Source organism: Pelodiscus sinensis, chromosome 13, assembly GCF_052426305.1.
Source record: "Pelodiscus sinensis isolate ZL-2025 chromosome 13, ASM5242630v1, whole genome shotgun sequence".
In the NCBI taxonomy this organism is placed as follows: Eukaryota; Metazoa; Chordata; order Testudines; family Trionychidae; genus Pelodiscus; species Pelodiscus sinensis.
Window position 1 is genome coordinate 1446231 of NC_143064.1, and position 19163 is coordinate 1465393.

General features: G+C 43.4%; 1 protein-coding gene across 3 annotated transcripts in view; it reads left to right on the forward strand.

Moving 5' to 3' along the window:
• The window catches only part of TEX11 (testis expressed 11), a 213286-nt gene that overhangs the window by 176308 nt on the left and 17815 nt on the right, over positions 1-19163 (forward strand). For all 3 annotated transcript variants that reach the window (XM_075917648.2, XM_075917646.2, XM_075917649.2), the window contains 3 exons: positions 1075-1145; positions 7325-7441; positions 16944-17016. In XM_075917648.2, coding sequence (XP_075773763.1) covers positions 1075-1145; positions 7325-7441; positions 16944-17016 — 261 coding nt within the window. The remainder of the gene's footprint in view (positions 1-1074; positions 1146-7324; positions 7442-16943; positions 17017-19163) is intronic.

Genomic DNA, 19163 nt, shown 5'->3' on the forward strand with positions numbered 1-19163 from the left:
CGGAAGGGGCCAGGGAGTGTCCTATATAGCATTGCATATGCACACCACTCCAGGGGGCACTGTGGACCCCAGCCCCTACGGGTACTTCTTAGGAAAAAACGTCTGGCACTGGTGCATGTGGCAGGTGCACACCCCTATGCTGAATGGACATGAGCAATACATCTCGAAGAATATCAGCTATGGAACAGGTAACTATCTCTTCTTGTTTAGGGAAAGCATAGCCTAGGGAAGAGGGTTATGTGCAGGTTGTAATATGCAAATCGCTGTAGGATCTGAGCACCTGATAGGGCCAGTTACATACCTGGATTATTCAGTAATGGGAATCTAAGGTGAAAGTAACTTTAATTTCTTATAGGTCTTGTGGTATTGCAAACTCCTTCCCACCACCCCCTGGGGAGTTTAGGGTATAGGGTTATGATAGGACAATACCTGTAAGAAATTTAAGTGTAGGTTGGCGTGGCAGGGTTCTGGTCAGGGCAGGTGGCTGTAGGTGTGGGGAGCTCAGGGCAGGCCTTGGGGATGCTGAGGGTGCAGAAGTCAGGGCAAGGGGTTGGGTTGTGGGGGGGTGAAGCTGGGTACACAGGCTTCCGTTCATCTTTGAGAATGACAACTATCTAAGGGATAGATTACTGATTTGCCTAATTCTTTTCTGAATGTACTTGTCAGGATAGAAACTATATGCAAAGCAGTCAGCAATTATTGCCTTTTGTGGCTCTGGGGATGACATTGTATACTTTCAGCCAGATTCCATCTAAATCTAGAGAAAATCAATTAAAGTTAAAGGAACTATTCTGATTCCATACTGGAGTCATTTGGTTCAGAATTTGGATCATCCTCATTCAACTTGGTGTGAATGGATTTAATGGCAGAATGATTAGTTATTGAAATAGATTTAAAATAATGAATAATTTATATTAATTGCAACTATTGACAGTATTTCCTGCTGTTATTGAATGAGCTTCTTGTTTAAAATTTAATACTCCTCCTGAAATGCTTGTTACAAAGATTTTATAGGAACAGACTATACCAGCAAACAATTTTTATTCTGGTCTCCTATCTTATTGATTTTATTAGCTTGGAACTTGGCTGTACAGTTTGAGAACTGCCCTGGAACAATGAGAGATTTCTTTGTACTATCATTCAAGGTATGTGCTCTAGCTAGAATTGTCTGTGATGTGACAGATGATGTAGTGAAGCTGGTTTTGCTACAAGCTCCAAACAAATTTATCAAATGTTTCTCTAGAGAGCTTTACTTTGGCACTGTTGGTGTTAAATGCTTTGGTCATGAAGAGGAAAATCTGTCTCAGATTTCAGAATTATAGTCATGTTTTACATTATGTGATTTAAAAATGGAATTCAAATTATTTAAATTAAAAGGACATTTCAAATGCTAGGTGATTACTGAAATTTGGCTTCTGTGCCACTGATGCATGTCTATTACATAGACTACTTTTCTCCATCTCCTTTGCATGCATATCTCCCATTAACATTATGTTCTATATCCATGTTAAGTGAGAGGAAACCCCAAAGTTGTTAGACCTCTGAGGTTGTAAATAATCCTTCAGTTTAATTAACACACATTATCTACACCTGACTAATTACTAATAATCTAATTGTTAAGGTTCAGCCATCCTCCATTCAGTAGCCTGTTCATGTACTTATCAATTGCATACTCATTATACCTCACTAAATAAACTTTTAATAATCAGTACTTCAAGTAGTGTCTTTGTGGATGAGATTTTTGGTGATGGTGCTTGTTTGGGCACACATGCACCCTGTGCTTACTTGTGCCCTGTTCTGAGGCTTATATAGAGTTGCTTGGATGAACCACTCTTGATTTCTTCTCAGTCATCTCTGCCTGAGATGGAGCAATAACTTTTGCAACTGACTTTTGAAGTTTCCTAGCCTAGCTACCTTTCTTTAGCTTATTGTTTATCTTTAGTTATTTCATTTATTTTTTGTTTAGGGGTGTAGGTGACTTTCTCTTGATTCCTTTCCCCTTCTGGGAGAGGGACATTTCCATGTTACATACTATTGTTCTGGGATATGCCAAACTCTCAAGGTATCAAGTGGTGCCTTTCTTGCCATGAGGCCATTCTTGTCAGCAATGAGCATTCCTGTGGCATCTCCTGTGTGGGAGAGTCTCATATCCTCCAAAAGTATTCCATCTACACTGTTTTTAAGAGCAGGAGCAAGAAAAAAAATCAAGAGCTAAAAGTGAGACTCTTAATGATGGATCATTCCCTTCACCAACCATCCAATCTAGACACGGAGCCTCCTTTACCCTGCTGTGAGCTGCTGAGTGGAGACAGTGCCATGTTCATCTGGGTCTACCCTAGATAAATTCACAGAGAAGACTGATAGAAAACAGAGTCATTCTCCACAGAAGGAGTACACCTCAAAAAAGGCCTTGGCCCCTGCAGAGCAAGACTGCTGCGGACACCTCATGTCCCATCCTGGCTATGGCTCCAGACACTCTTGCTATGGAACTTGTGCCTTCCAGACTCAGCTGAGAAGAGGGGCAGTAAATGCGTTGGTAGTTTTGGTGCTGAACGAGCAGGACACTGACTTATCAATGCATTTCACCTCTAAGAGAATGGTAACCACAAGTCCTTCAGTACTGTCTACATTTAAGTTGATTACTGAGATGCTAGTAAGATGACATGCCATGCCACTCATGGTCTTGGCATTTTCATTAGTACTGTCCATATTGACAGGATTAGACGTGCCAGAGGAGCACATACCCTCGGTACTGACAATAGAATAGGTTCCCACACACCAAACCCACATAGTACCTCAGGAGTTTAGATTTTTGTGAGATCTATTTGTTTTGGAGGAACTAGAATTTTCTCTTGTCAGTTGGTACAGAGATTATTTGTACTGATCCAAGCCCAGTCACCAGTGTGGGACATTTGCCCAGTCCCACTTGATTCTCACTTTCAGAGTATGCTGGAACATTCTTGAATAGAAGGAATTTTCCTCCAATTTAAACATTTTGATCCCCGACACTTTAGAGAAGGGATTTCTATTCTGACACTTTTGAGAAGACACGGTACTTGCACCAAAGACAGGCCTTTGTACCCCTGACCCAATTCAAGCATAAGTTGATGCCATCAACAATACCTATTGAACCTCTCCAGTGTCCATTTTGGGATCCTTGGATGACACATCCTCTGTAATTCTCATGCTGCTAGCCTCTCTGATCTCTCTGGCGAACCCCTGTGACAATTCTGCTGATATGTAAATGGGCCAATAAGAAATATTATGTCCCAAGAAAAGATTGTGAATTTCTCTTCACCCATCTAATATTGAATTCCCTGATTATGCACAGGGATGTTAAATTTGGATTATTGTAGTAATTGAGTAGGGGAAGCAGCCCTGCATAGTCCTGTCTTGGGCTGAGACCAAACCCTGCTGCGGCTCTGCAATTTAAAAGGCAATAAGAGCTGGGCAGTCTGTCCCTTGCCTCCTACCGTGTTTTAAATTGCAGAGCCACAGCCGGGTTTGGTCCCAGCATAAACCAGGACTGAGCAGGGCTGCTTGCCAGACAGTAGCAGTTGCTGTCTGTGGGGGTGTGTGTCCCCTGCTCCCTTCCTTTTGCTGCCTTTAATGGAGGTACCAATGGCGGGGGGTAGGAGAGTGCAGACACTCATGCCCCCCTGTGCCTTCAGGGGGTCCCTTATCCTGCTTTCCTAATGGAGGTGCCTGGGGCAGTCTGTGTTGGCTGTCCAGTTGCTCCCAGAACTTGAACCCACCACCCTGTGTTCTCCAGGTGAATGCCCTATACTCTAGGCCACTCCAGAATCCACCCCACTGCCCTACCTTTGGTGGGTCCTGTATCCTGTGTTGGCTGTCTGGTGGCTCTCAGAGTGGGTGGGGCTTGGGCTGCTGGGGTGGGATGGCGTGGGAAAGACCATCCCCTGCTTCCCTCCTCTTGCTGCCTTTGACAGAGGCACCAGTTGGGGGGGGGGAGCAGAGACAGGGCTCGGGGGAACTGGCTTTTAAGTCCCCCTCCCCGGAACTGACTCCTGCTTTCTCCCCAGCCCCCCGCTGCTTCTGATATAGAGGCAGCAAGAGGGGGAGAATGTGAGTAGTCAGCTCAACTACCTGATAAACTTAAGCTTATCAGGTAGTCGACTAATTGACTACTCTCTTACATCCCTCGTTATGCAACAGTCAACAAATGTGCCAGATAACACTTTAAAGGCCACACTATATGATAAAGACCACAAATTTCTTTATCAGTTTTGCAGAAAGACTAACTCATCCATGACTCTTTGATTTAGATGTGTGAACTATTAAGTTTTATGCCTAAATAAATCATTCAGATTATTTCAAATTCATCACCAATTGAGCATTTGTCAGGTGATGAGCATGACCCATTTCAGGTTATTATTGATAAGCGTCTGTTAGCTAGAACATTGCTACATGTCTCTTTGTATACATCTGGCACTACCGTTCAATCAGTGTCTATAGTAGCAGTTATACAGAGGGTTTCATTCATTTGCTGAAGGATTCTCATTCTTTTTCCATCTTAAAACTGTAAGGTTTTTGAGATGATTAGGGAACATTTATCAGCAAGGTAAGGAACCCACAGCTATCTGGGATTTGAATTTAGCACTTAAATGTCATATAAAGTCTTCCTTTGAGCCAATGGCTACTTTTTTCTTCATTAGTTTAACTCACAAGACGACATTTTTGTTTGTTTTTCCCTCAGCTTTTATGGTGAATAAAACAGGTTTTCTACGGTAGATTCTCCACTGATTGCATTTTCCAAGGATAAAGTTTCATTATGTTCACACCCTAAATTTTTACTCAGTGTGTCATATAATTTTTGTATCAACCGGTTTATCCACCTTCTGTTTCTTTCCCAAGCCTCACCAATTGAGAGAGGAGGCAATTTTGCATACTTTGAAGATTGGAATGTGATGGTCTTTTATGTAGACAACACTAAATCATTTAGGAAATTACCTAGGCTATGTCTAAACTACAAAGATTTTTCGAAAGAGGATATGCAAATTCCCATGGACGCATTTTTGTTTTCTTTTAAAACCCTTTTTCAAAAAAACCCCACTCTACCTAAAAAAAGGTTTGTGTTTTTTTTCAAAACTGGGTTTTTTCCCGAAAAAAATGCATCCAGACTACTTCCATTTCGAAAGATCCTCTTTTGAAAATGCAATCAGAAGAAGATATGCAAATTCCATGGAATTTGCATATTCTCTTTTGAAAAATCTTTGTAGTTTAGATGTGCCCCAGACTGGCTATTGCAGATAGATCAAAGGTTTGGTGATTTCCACCCAGAGACTGTAGGTGGATCTCTTACTGTATCATATTGAAGATTTATAACACAGATATACAGCTTCCTCCGAGGGTGTTGGCCTATTCCACAAGATTATTATCTACTTCTATGATATTACTCACGAATGTCCCTTATTCTGGACATTTTTAATGTTAATTGGTCTTACATTCACACCTTCTTCAAGCATTATGCAGGGATTTCATCTTCTAGATAGTATGCTGCTGATGGAAATGCTGTGTTGTCTTCATTCTGGACTTTGCAATTCCGACTGGCCTCATTAGCATCCCTTTTCTGGAAAAGGGTGCCAATGTAGATACAGCCGTTATGTATAAAGTATACCAGAAATGTGCTGTATTATAATTACATAAAGTCTGTCTGTACACAGCTAGTTTCTATAGAATTGGATTCTATACTGGGCAAGTTCATCCCAAACAGCTACCTGAATACTAGTCACCCGAGTCTGAAATTAAAAGTAGGGTTCTAGAATACTGCTTAATCTTCAAAACAGCACAACCATCTGTCAATCCTGATTTCAGAGCAAGTGCAGCATTATCTGTTTTGTTCTGCCTGTAAAGCTAGGAAAAGTTGTCAATGAAAAGAAAACAAACTAGTAATTTAGGCTCATCTATTCCCAGAATAGATGAGGGAATGGATATTTCCACAGATTTTTGACTTCACTGAATAATTTAAATAATAAAGAGCTGCTATTTGGTGCGGGTTTGAAATGGTATGAATTCCCATAGTTGGTGTAATGTCCAGCCCCTGCTGGGATGAATGCAAAATGCATATCTAGGATTGGTTTACCTTAAACCAAGCAGTGGCGATGTCCACACAATGGGAGACAATGAGAGCAAACACTCTGGTTGGCTTCCGTTACTCATTACAGGAGGAGTACCAGGGCTGCCCTCAGTGTTCAATTTACGGGTCTATACAATACCCATTAAATCAAATACCAGAGGATTGACCTCTGCAGCATCGATCTTCTCAGAAGTATATATGCTGTCTAAGGTATTGTGGGGACTAAGTGTCTTAAAAAGAGATTGAATAAATATCCGTCAACACAAGAGAGAGAGAGTTTGGTTTAATCTTATGTACACTTGTAAATCTGGTGTGATTTTATTGAAATCAGTAGAGTTATTCCAGTGTTTCACTGTTGCAACAATTAGAATATATCCTAAAGACTTTAAAATCTGCCTTAAAATAAATTTGAAATCAGGGAGTTACTCCTGTAGATAGTGAGACTTGACAGATCTGCACATAGAGTCCTTGTTTGCATACTAGAGACCCATTTAAAGTAAGTGTTGCCATTTTTGGAATGGGAAGGCATATTTGGAGGTTGTACAATGCCCATCTAAAGAAGAAATGTCTTTGTTAATTTCAGTTACGTACAGAACATTGGAACAAACAATATTTGCCCATAAGAAAAGCAGAAAGTGATTTTGAGCTTTTTGAGCACTAGCAATACAGGAAAAATATAAAAGCATGATTGAGAGTGTCCCTTTATTAATGTGTGTGGTGGTTCTGTAGCCATGGTGGTTCCAGGATACTAGAGAGACAAGGTGGATGAAGAAATATCTTTAACTGACTTCCATTGGTAAGAGAAGCAAGCTTTTAAGCTTAATGAACTTGAAGAACTTCTGGAAAGTATGAAATCTTGTCTCTCCGACCAGCAGAGGTTGGTCCAGTATAAGACCTATCCTCTGCTGCCTAGTGTCCTTTTAGTACTTGTTACCTAATTATGCTGTCATTACTGCTGCTGTTGTATAAACCCAAGACAAAATGGTCTCAAAAAGGTCAGCTTCAACAAAAGTGTGCTAATCCTTGCCCTCTAGGTGGAAAAAGATCAGTAGGAAGGAAGGAAATGGTACTTGAGCCTCTGAAAAGTGTCACAAGAGTGGGAGATAAAGGAAAAATGAAAACTATAAGTGAACTGCTCTTTTCCCTCACTGTAGTAGAAAATGTTCCTTTCTTTGTTGTTTGCTGACCTGACAGTATTCTTGCTATTCATTCACATTTCTGTTTTAGTTGTCCCAGTTTTGTCCTTCTGATAAGGCTGTTTTGATTGCCCAGAAGACATGCTTGCTGTTGGCTGCTGCAATTGATCTGGAAATGGGGCGATGCAGTTTAACACTTACCGAACAGGTATGGTGCTATTTTGTTAACTGGCCCTATACATACACAGACTAAGGGTATGTCTACACTGCATGCTTATTTCGAAATAAGCTATTCCCGAATAGTTATTCCAAATAGCACATCTACACTGCAGGGAAACCTCAACATTAGTCCAAGGCAGACTTCCCTAATGTAGATGTGCTATCTCGATTTAGAGCCCCAGGAGAAACTGGGGAGGAATAACTTAGAATGGCCCTGATGAGGGGATATTTTGAAATAACAGCAATGGAGCATTTACACATGCCTTATTTCGAAACAGCTATTTCAGAATAGGCATTATTCCTTCTAGAATGAGGCTTACAGATTATGGAATAAGACATCCATTATTTCAAAATTATTTGGAAATAATGGAATGGTTGTGGAGATGCTGACATTATTTTGAAATAACACTAGTTATCTTGAAATAATGGTGCAATACAGATGCACCCTAAGATTCCCAAGGCCAGAAGAGACCATTGCAATCATCTATTTTGACCTTCTGTATAACACAGGCTAAAGAACTTCCCCAAAGTAATTCCTAAAGCAAATCTTTTAGAAAAATATCCAATCTAAATTAAAAATTTGTCAGTGATGGAGAATCCATCATAATCCTTGGTCTGCATCTGGCTTTTAATGTACCCCAAATACAGCTTCTTTGGGTGTTTTTATAATTCTGTTATTTCTAGGGCTGTAAATTTATCTGTGTTAACCCCTGTGATTAATGCAGGGCAGGATTAATGCGTTAAAAAAATTAACATGTTAATTGCAGGCATTAATGCTGCGCTGCCTCTTTAAAGTGCTGCTTCGGCGCTTCAAAGGGGCAGCACATTAGGAGCCTGGGATCAGCTGGCGTCCCCAGCTGACCCCGGGCTCCATGCAGCACTGCCCCTTTGAAGTGCCGGAGCGGCATTTCAAAAGGGCAGTGGAACACGGAGCCAGGGATCAGCTGGGCACTCCAGCTGATCCCCGGCTCCACGTTGTGCTGCCCCTTTGAGGCACTGGAGCGGCACTTCAAAGGGGCAGCAACGTGGAGCCCCTTTGATGTGCCTGAGTGGCACTTCAAAAGGGCAGTGCAACGCAGAGCTGGGGATCAGCTGGGCACTCTGTGTGATACCCAGCTCTGTGTTCCGCTGCCCCTTTGAGGTGCTGCTCTGGCTCTTCAAAGGGGCAGTGCTACATGGAGCCCAGGGTCAGCTGTGGCTCCTGTGGTACTGGTCCTTGGAAATTCCGGGGTCAGCTGGGGACTCCAGCTGATCCCAAGCTCCTGTGGTGCTGTCCCTTTGAAACACCACTGCTGCGTTTCAGAGAGGCAGCTGCACTGAGCCTGCGTTCAGCTGAGGACTCCAGCTGATCCTGGGCTTCCGCAGCGCTGCCCCTTTGAAATACCACTGCAGCATTTCAAAGGGACAGCACACACAATTAATCGTGATTAAATTTTTAATCACATGATTAATTGCAATTAATTTATTTAATCGCTTGACAGGCCTAGTTATTTCACCTAGAATACATGCTAGAAAATATAAGTCTTTCACAATAGAGAGTAAACGTACATGTTGCTTTACAAACAATACAAGCTATTGGATCAAATTCTCAGCTGCTTTAAATTGATTTTGTGGAATTCAGTGTAGCTGAATGGAGTTATACCACCAGAGGATCTGGATCAGTGTCCCTGCCCCAAGAAATTTACATTGCAATGTACAGTAAGATAACATGTAGCCAGATACACCTTGGGTGCAAAAGGAGAAAAAATCCTCAAAAAACCCCTGCACCTCCTTGCTACCTCAGAGGGCCCCAGCATCTGAATGCTGATATCCAAGAAATATGGTGCAGAGAACAACTCCAGCGCCACATCTACGTACTTACGACAACTCTGTCAGCATTGCCATGAAAGCGGGTCCTGCAAAATCCCACTCTGAGGCCTCAGGCTTCACATTGCTTGCTTCAAACATCACAGCACTGATGTTACTTTGCTGGCACCTACCAGCACCAACACTACTTTACTGGCACTGCAGCGGACTCCAGTGCCAAGCACAACTTCCAGCACCACCATGGCACCGACTGTATTGCCTGGCCACTCGGTGCCAAGACATCATATGGCACTACAAGTGGCATTGGTGCAGCCATCTACAGCACTGTCGACGCCATCGTAGCAGTATACACAACACAGAGACCTCCTGGTCTCCTCAACTTTCATAGAATCATAGAATACTAGGACTGGAAGGGACCTCGAGAGGTCATCGAGTCCAGTCCCCTGCCCCCATGGCAGCACCAAATACTGTCTAGACCATCCCTGATAGACATTTATCTAACCTACTCTTAAATATCTCCAGAGATGGGGATTCCACAACCTCCCTGGGCAATTTATTCCAGTATTTCAATTTGTCTTTTCTTGGCACTGGCATTTCTCCTGGTACTCTGGCACCAAGACCAGATATATTGCCAGAGTGGTTTTCTAGTGACTCTGACCAGGAAATATATGTCATGTTTTCTCCCAAAAACTCACCACCCACTGATTACTCTGTCTATTTGGCTAGGACTCATCCTGCACACTCCAGACACCGAAATATGGCAGCTTGGTACAGTAACCCAGGGATGCCACCACGCATGCCTTAACTGCAGTGGTAGTATTGGAGCCCATGGCAGTCTCATCATAAACACTATTAATCCTGTAAATGTCATACTGTACCACAACAATCTCTACTACCACAATCTCCATCCCCTCAATGATAATGTACTGTACAAGGGGACCAGTCTGACCCATCATCGGATACCTCACCTGACACCAATGAATCATCCTTCCCGATTGAAGCAGTGTTGCCTTCTCCACCAACTACAGCAGACGATTTCTCACATTTTTAGGACCTTTTAAAACGTCTATGGGCTAAATTCAATATTTCCATCCAGGAAGTGTCCACAAACTAACATGAATTGACAGACATTTTATTAACTCACACGACTTCCAAGATAGGTCTATCACAGTTGTCCCCAGTGCGGTGCCCACGGGCGCCACGGCGCCCGCCAGACCATTGGTGTGTGCCCGCCAAACAATCTGGGCCGGTCCCGCCCCTGGGCGCGTGGCACAAGCATGGTGCCAGCCCCAAGCACCTGGAGCATGGGCGACCCCTACTCCCAGGCACGCAGCGCGTGAGCAGCCCCACCCCTGGGCGAGCAGCAGCCCCAAAAGGTTGGGGACCACTGGTCTATCAATTAACCCAGCCATCATGGAACCCACAGACAATTTGGGAAACCATAGCAGCAGCCACCCCAACATGTAAATGGGCTGATAAAAAATATTATGTTTCCCCCAAAAGGGTCAGAGTTTCTTTTTACCTACTCAGCACCTAACTCCCTGGTAGTGGAAGCAGCCCACTAAAAGAGTAAGCAGCATCACTTTAGATCGACCCCCATTTGATGTGGCAGCAAAAGACTTGATCTGTTCTGTCAAAACATAAGAACGGCCATACTGGCTAAGATCAGACATCCATTTAGTCTTGTATCCTGTCTGTCAACAGTAGCCAATACGAGATGCCCCAGAGGGAGGGAACACAACAGGTAATCAAAAAAATTACACACTACAATTCCAAGTTGCAAATTATGCAGCACTACTTAGCAAATATGACTACAGGAATTACATAAAATTAAATGATTTTATTTCAGATATTCCTGAGGCCAAGAAGCAGCAATTTAAAGCTAGGGTCACAGAGGATCATGCAATCTCAAGAATGGCCCTTCAGGCCACTGTGTTAGATACAGCCGATAAAGCAGCTCGTTCTCTGGCAACAGCTGTTGTCATGAGAAAAGCCTTGTGGTTCAACTCTGGAGTCTTCTGCAGAGAAATCCAGTCCACTGTAGAGGACCTTCCATTCTACAGGCAAAAGCTATCCACAGCTAACACCAATGAAGTGCAACATTCCATAAAAGCCTCCCTCTGGTCTCTTGGCATTCATAATCCTGCAAATACAAGAAGAAAACAATACAGGTGTCAACCATACCCTAGACCAAGATATTCTTACTATACTCAACAATACAACAGGCTGGATCAACTTCAACAGAGCCATTCTAGAGGCAGGGGCCAACATCAGTCTTCTAATAATTCACTACAGTCACAACAATCCACTAAGCAAATTTGAGACATATATCAAGGGTCATGAAAACCTTTCACCCATTCCAATGCCATCTGTGACATCTAAACTGTTCTAGCACCATCTTCTACCATTTTTTAACAACTAGAGAAGGATAACATCTGATAAGCGAGTTAATCAAGGTTGGATATACGATTACCTTCTTGTCAGCACCTCCTTCCCATTCCCTTATCCAGTCCCTCTTCAGGGACCACTCTCATGAGGATCTTCTCCAACAGGAGGTTGACCATCTTTTACAATAAGGGGCAATTGAGTTTCTCCCCGCTCAGTATAGTGGGAAAGGTTTTTAATCCCATAACTTCCTCATGGAGAATAAGTTGGGAGAATGGTGACCCATTCTTGATTTACGAGCACTGAACAAATTTGTTAAAAAGCAAAAGCTTAAGATGGTAACACTTGCCACCATCATACCAGTGTTGGAAAGAGGTGGCTGGTTTTCATCCCTCGACTTGCAAGATGCATATTTCCATTCATCCTATTCATAGATGATTTCTTCGATTTGTTTTAAGTACTCAACATTATCAGTACAAGGTCCTACCATTTGGCCTTTCTACAGCTCCAATAATTTTTTCAAAGGTGATTTCAGTTGTTACACTGTACGTGCAGAAACAAACTGTTATCATAGTTCCTTACCTTGACGACTGTCTCCTCAAAGCGCGCTCCAAAACTGGTGCTCGATGCTTCCTCTTGATCACAAGACACGTCTTCTAATATCTATGGCTGCAGATAAATGAAAACAGATCAAATTTGATCCCTACTCAAAAGATTCAGTTCATAGGCACTTACCTTGATTCCCCATGTGCACTCGCTTCCCTTCCTACACAGCGTTTTCACAAGATAGTGCCATTGGTCAGGAAGTTGCAGTCCTCTCCCAAAATGATGTCCCATGACTGTTTCCAGCTCCTGGGCCATATGGCAGCTTGCAACTTTATGGTAAAAAATGCTTGCATACATATGAGGTGCCTGCAGGGGAGGCTCAGGACAATCTTACAAGCCCAATATTCACCCATTATCCAAGTCCCTTATCATCCCATCTTCAATAAAGCGGACTCTTTTCTCGTGATTGATACAAAAAAATCTGTGTTCCGGTGTTCCATTCCTTACTGAAGAACCGTCTGTTTCCATGATGATGGATGCTCCCTCATGGGAGCCCTGCAGCATCACACAGCTCAGGAGCTGTGGTCCAGAATAGGCAGCGATGTCCACATAAATGTGCTAGAATTGCGAGCAGTAAGATATGTGTGTGAGATACTCCTTCCTATAATCAACAACAATCATGAGAGGCTATATGTAGACAAAGTTGCTGCAGTGTTTTAAGGAAACCGTCAGGGTGGAGCTTGATCACACACCCTATGTACAGAAGCAATTGCACTTTGGAATCAGTGCCTAAAACATGGTGTAACTATCACTACTGTACACCTTCCGGGCAACCTCAATACCATGATCAATGCTCTAAGCAGGGCGCTGCCCAGATATCCTTTCGTGGGTCTTCCAACAGTGGGGTCATCCCACCATAGACCTTTTTGCCACCCAGAACAACAAAAAGTCTTTGCTTTTGTTCCAGAGGTGGCATAGGGAAGGGTTCCCTGGGAGATGCCTTCCTGATCTATATGCCTTCCCCCCCCCCACCTCTCAGCAACAGGGTTGTTATCGAGGCACAAAGGGACAAAGCACACTTAATTATGATAGCACCTTTTTGCCATGGCAACCCTGGTTCCCCTTTCTGCTCAAAATGTGCACATATCACCAATTCCCCTGCCCTGCTACCTGGATCTCTTCTTTCAGCCCGGAAGTCGGACCTATCTTCCAAATCGCCACATGCATGGCTCCTCAGTAGTTTTCCACACAGAAGCTAGGGTGCTCGCAGCAGGTCCAGCGTGTCCTGCTGCACAGTAAAGTGCAGAGCACTCATAAAGCATACCTTCAGAAGTGGAAAACATTCTCAATATGGAGCTCACATTGACAGGCTAACCCATCCACATCTCCATTACCTTTAATTTTGGACTGTTTGTTGAACCTTAAACAAGCTGGTCCTGCACTGAGTTCCATCAAGGTACACCTTGCTCTATAATGACTTTTCATCTTAAAATAGATGTTACCTCTATATTTGCACATTCTCTTAGTAAGAGGTTCATCAAAGGCCTCCAGGCACTTTATCCATATGTGGTTCCACCAGTGCAAGCTTGAGACCTTTACTTAGTTTTAAATACTCTCACCAAAACCCTATTTGAGCCTGTCAGGGCTATTCTTCACTCTGGCACTCGGAGCACCAAAGGTGGAGGCCTGCAAAGACCTTAAATATATTGCCTCTATAGGCTCTGCTTACAAATAAAAACTCCCCAGAGTCACAGATGCAGTGGCTCTGAGAAAAGAAAACCCAAAAAGCTGCCACCATCAAGTGATTTCACCCTAAAAAACAGGAGGGAACAACTTGAATTCCTTCTCTAGGGGTACCCAAAGCTCTTTTGCCCCAAAAGAGTTTGAAAAAAGAAAAGAGAAAAACAAGCTGCAGTCTCTGGTGGCTGAGTGCCCAGTCTTACGCAAGCAAATACACACAGAGACTCCCTGTTACTTTCCAGGACACAAGAATCAAATCATCACCTTAAAAAAAGTGATTTTTATTAACAAACAAAAAATATACTTGATAAAGCATACTTGGTTGATAGGTGTACAGAGCAATTAAATAAAACTAATTAAAACACAGAAAATCTCTGGGAACATCTTTCAGATAGTGAATGGGGGAGGCATGGATTCACAAAGAGGAGTTTAAACTAAACAACCTAAATAAAGAAAAATACCCCGATTGTGACTAGATACTCTTTTCCTTCTACTCATGATACATGCTTATCTGTACTTCAAGGTCCAGTTCATTCCCATGTCCAATATTTCTTATAGGCATGGTAATTCTGATCCCTGCATCTGCTCTCTCCAGCCTTTTTCTTAGAAATCCCCACAAAGGAAGAACAGACTGGGTATCTATATCCAATTTAAATTTCATTACCGTATCCGTGCCAACACCCTTGCTAGCTACCTAATTTTAACCCATTAGTCAACGGGTGCTGGCTAGTACTCTTCCTATCCATCACAGAGCCAGTGGCCACCTGCTCCCTTTTGCATCTTTCTATGAAAACAAAACAGGCTTTCTTGTAGCCATTACATGGGCCAGACAAGTAGGGGAAATGGCAGCACTTATGGCAGATCCCCCTTACATCTCTTTTTCCAAAGACAAGGTGACTTTACGGACCCACCCCAAGTTTTTACCCAAAGTACTATCATTCTTTCACCTGAATCAGACTACACCTCCCTACCTTCTTCCCCAAACCCTACGGTAACTCGCTTAAATCAAATATGCACACACTTGATATGCGCAGGGCACGTTCTTTCTATTTACAATGCACAAGACCATTCAGGTCCTCTCCTAGGGTATGTCTACACTACCCCGCTAGTTCGAACTAGCGGGGTAATGTATGCATACCGCACTTGCTAATGAAGCCCGGGATTTGAATTTTCCGGGCTTCATTAGCATAAGCGGGGAGCCGCCATTTTTAAATCCCCGCTGCTTTGAACCCCATGCAGCGCGGCTACACGGGGCTCGAACTAGGTAGTTCGGACTAGGCGCCTATTCCGAACTACCGTTACTCCTCGTGAAACGAGGTGTACCGGTAGTTCGGAATAGGCACCCTAGTCCGAACTACCTAGTTCAAGCCCCGTGTAGCCGCGCTGCATGGGGTTCGAAACAGCGGGGATTTAAAAATGGCGGCTCCCCGCTTATGCTAATGAAGCCCGGGAAATTCAAATCCCGGGCTTCATTAGCAAGTGCGGTATGCATACATTACCCTCCTAGTTCGAACTAGGAGGGTAGTGTAGACATACCCCTAGATTGTTTGTCTCCATAGCAAATCACAATAAAGGTCAAGCCATCTCAGCTCAGCGACTCTCCCACTGGATTTCAGACTGTATAAGACTTTGCTACTCCTTATCAGGTGTTAATCCTCCTGACTGAATAAGAGCACACTCAACTAGAGCCATGTCTACCTCTGTAGCATTTCTACAAAAGGTCCCTATAGCAGACATTTGTACAGCTGCTACCTGGTCATCAGAACACACATTTGCAAAGCACTATGCACTTATTCAAGGACCTTTCTCTAGCCTCAAATTATCTAAGGCTGTTCTATCTACTGCATTCATGCCAGATCCAAAGTCCCTACCTCCTTAAAGAGATACAGCTTTGAAGTCACCTGATGTGGATCACCCACAGGGATATCTCTATCTCGAAGAGGAGGTTACTCACCTATGCAGTTACTGATGTTCTTCAAAATAAGTGCCCTGTGGGTGCTCCACTACCCTCCCTCCTCCCCTCTACTTTATAATTCTGTCCTTCTTTAGGCTATATGATTCCAGGGTAGAGAAGGAACTGAGGGGTGTGAGGGCTCGCATATGCATAGTGCCTGCACACTAGGGCTGTGTCTAGACTGGCATGATTTTGCAGAAATACTTTTAATGGAAAAGTTTTTCCGTTAAAAGTATTTCCGCAAAAGCACGTCTAGATTGGCACGGATGCTTTTGTGCAAAAAGTGCTTTTGCACAAAAGCATCCGTGGCCAGTCTAGATGCGATTCGCGCAAGAAAGCCCCGATCGCCGTTTTAGCCATTGGGGCTTTTTTGCACAAAACAGTTCTTCCCTGTCTACACTGGCCCTCTTGCGCAAGTATTCTTGCACAAGAGGGCTTTTTCCTGAGCGGGAGTGTGAAAGTATTTGCGCATGAAGCACTGATTTTGTACATTACAAAGTCAATGCTCTTGCGCAAATTCAAGTGGCCAGTGTAGACAGCTGTCAAGTTTTTGTGCAAAAGCGACTGTTTTTTCACAAAATCTTGCCAGTCTAGACGCATCCTAATAGCATGTGGCTACAGGCATGCATATACATGGCCCCAGAGTCACAGCACTGAAGACTCCAGATTGCAGGCTCGGCAGTGGTGCACCAACCTGATATGAAGCACCCACTGGGACAATCATCTCTAAGAATGTCAGTTACTGCACAGGTGAATAAACTCTTTCTGGCTGATGGTTCATGTAAGCCATGTCCCTTATTGCTGTCCTAGAGCTATATACCTGGTCCGGTGGCACCTCAAGTGTAAAGGATCCTTGCTGATTTGCATGGGGTGCTGAGACTGCTCTTAAGAAGAAAAAGATGATTAGGTTCAGATGATTGATTAGAGTATGCTTGGTTTTTCATTTATTATGTAGCCAGGTATTCTGAAGGCTTCTCGTCTGAGGTTTCCTGTGAGAGTTATATTCATATTTCATTTTAAAAGCATAGTTTAAAAATAATGTATTTTTTTCACAAAATAGATTGAGCTTCTGTCTCAGGCTCTTCAACACATCCAGGCATGCAGGGAGATCTGGAATGCTCTGAAGCTAACAGGCAAGCTAGACATTCTATAACCAAATGCTGTTGATTATGTAGAATCACGATACCTAGAACAAGTATTTCCAAGACTCATTGCTTCGAAGATGATGATCTGGGAATCAGAGAACTGTTCTTTTCAATTCAAAAGTCTTGACACACCTGTATTACAAAATAATTTGATGTAAGAATTGGAGAGGCTGGCAACACAATGCTTTTTCTGTACCCTTGTTGGCTTTCTCATTGTCTAGATGCTGTCTGATTCAGCATGTTTGGAACTAAAGATTTCAGATTAATTTTATGGGCTTGCTAACGGTGGTAGACCAGTCTGTACAAAAATACCCAGGTTCTTTAAAAAAAGTTTACTTGGCCAAACCTGCTTCATTGCACTTGCAGTTTAACAGGAGAAAAAATGCCTGGATTTCCCAGTTTAAGTAAAGTAGCACATTAGGACTCAACTGCAGGGATTCGGTACTATACTAAAAGCAACAGAACTGATGCCTTTTCTTCTCTTGAGCTCCAGAAGTAAGAACTTTCAAGGGTTGCTGTGTTGTTTTCCTTTAGACAACCAGAAGATAATAGAATCAGGCCCGTAAAGCAGGGAGGGGTGCAAAGGGTTCGAATGCACCCCCCATGTTCCCCCCAAGTAACCATGCTCTGGCCAGCTGGGGAAAGGCAGGGGTGGCGCGCTGCCTGAGTCTCCCTCCCCCATGCTCCAGCCAGCTGCGGCAGGGCTGGGCCTCACTCTTGCAGAGAGAGGGGCGGAAATCAGCCCTGTCTTTCCCCAGCTGTCCAGAGCACACTTACTTGGGGAACCATGGTGGGGTGAAGTCCACGTTTAAAAAAAAAAAGTATCCCCCCCCCTCCCCCCCCAGAAATTCCTGTGTAGGGGCCTGAGAATAAGGATAAGCTGTAAGTGTAAAGTTTCTCTCGCCATTGAGGGCTCATTATGGTGATGCTCAAAATAGTTATGTTGCAAAGTGAGACAAATAAGATTATAACAGATGTATACCTCAGTATACAGCATTCTTAGGGTTGAGAAGGAATCCCTCTTCTCCCCAGCTCTTAGCTGACCTACACCTGGATTCCTCTAAGTAGGTAGGAGTAGATTCATATGATACAGCCGTACTTCTTTATTACCAGTCAGTAACAACATAGGTTGTGATATGCCTGATTTCAGTTAGTCTGAGGGCACGTCTTCCCTCGCCGTGCTAGAGATCAACATTCTGGCGTTTGATTTAGCAGGTCTAGTATAGAACTGTAAATCGAATGCTGAGGGCAGCTCCGGCTGGCATCTGTACTCCTTATCGTCTCAAGGAGTAAGGGAAGCTGATGGGAGTGTTTGCTCCCATCAGCTTCCTGCAGTGGGGACAGCGCCAAGCTCGGCTTAAGGTAAGCCGACTCCAGCTACATATTCTACATAGCTGGAGTTATGTATCGTAAGTCCACCTTCCAGGTCAAGTGTAGACCTGACCTGAGTAATTTGAGTCACTCTCAATTTTCTGTCTGTACCTACATAGCGGCAAGTCTTCCTAGATTTTCCTTTCTTATAAGTCACTTTGCACAGGCAGTGCAAAATGTGCAGGTTGTATTAATGTGCAGTTAATTAACCCCATTAGCACCAGCAGGATAGGGTGAAACACACATGACAAAACAGTACCCAGTTGTCTTTATAGGGTATCATGAAATGATTCAGCCTGTAGTTTGTGCAACACTTGAGAAATTAACAGCTCAGGATAGCACATATATAGGCCAGGTCTACACTAGACCTGGAAGATTGGGTTAAGATACACAACTCCAGCTACGTAAAATACATAGCTAGAGTCAGTTTACCTTAAGTTGAGCTTGGCACTGCTTCACAGAGGGAGGCCAAAGGGAGCAAATGCTCCCGTCAGCTTCCCTTACTCCTAACAACTGCCAGGAGTGCTGGCGCCAGTTGGAGCTATCCTCAGCGTTGATTTAGTGGGTCTTATATCTTCTCAGTCAAACAACAGAAGATCGATCTCTGGCACAACAAGAGAAGACCTGGTCATAGTTGTCAGCAAGAGTTACATATTTGCCATACCGAGTGTGTGAAACTGGACATGGGCAACTTTTGTTGAGATGCTGGTGATAATAGCAGTAAATCTGTTATAGTGGGTCCACATTTGGCAAAGCGACTATGG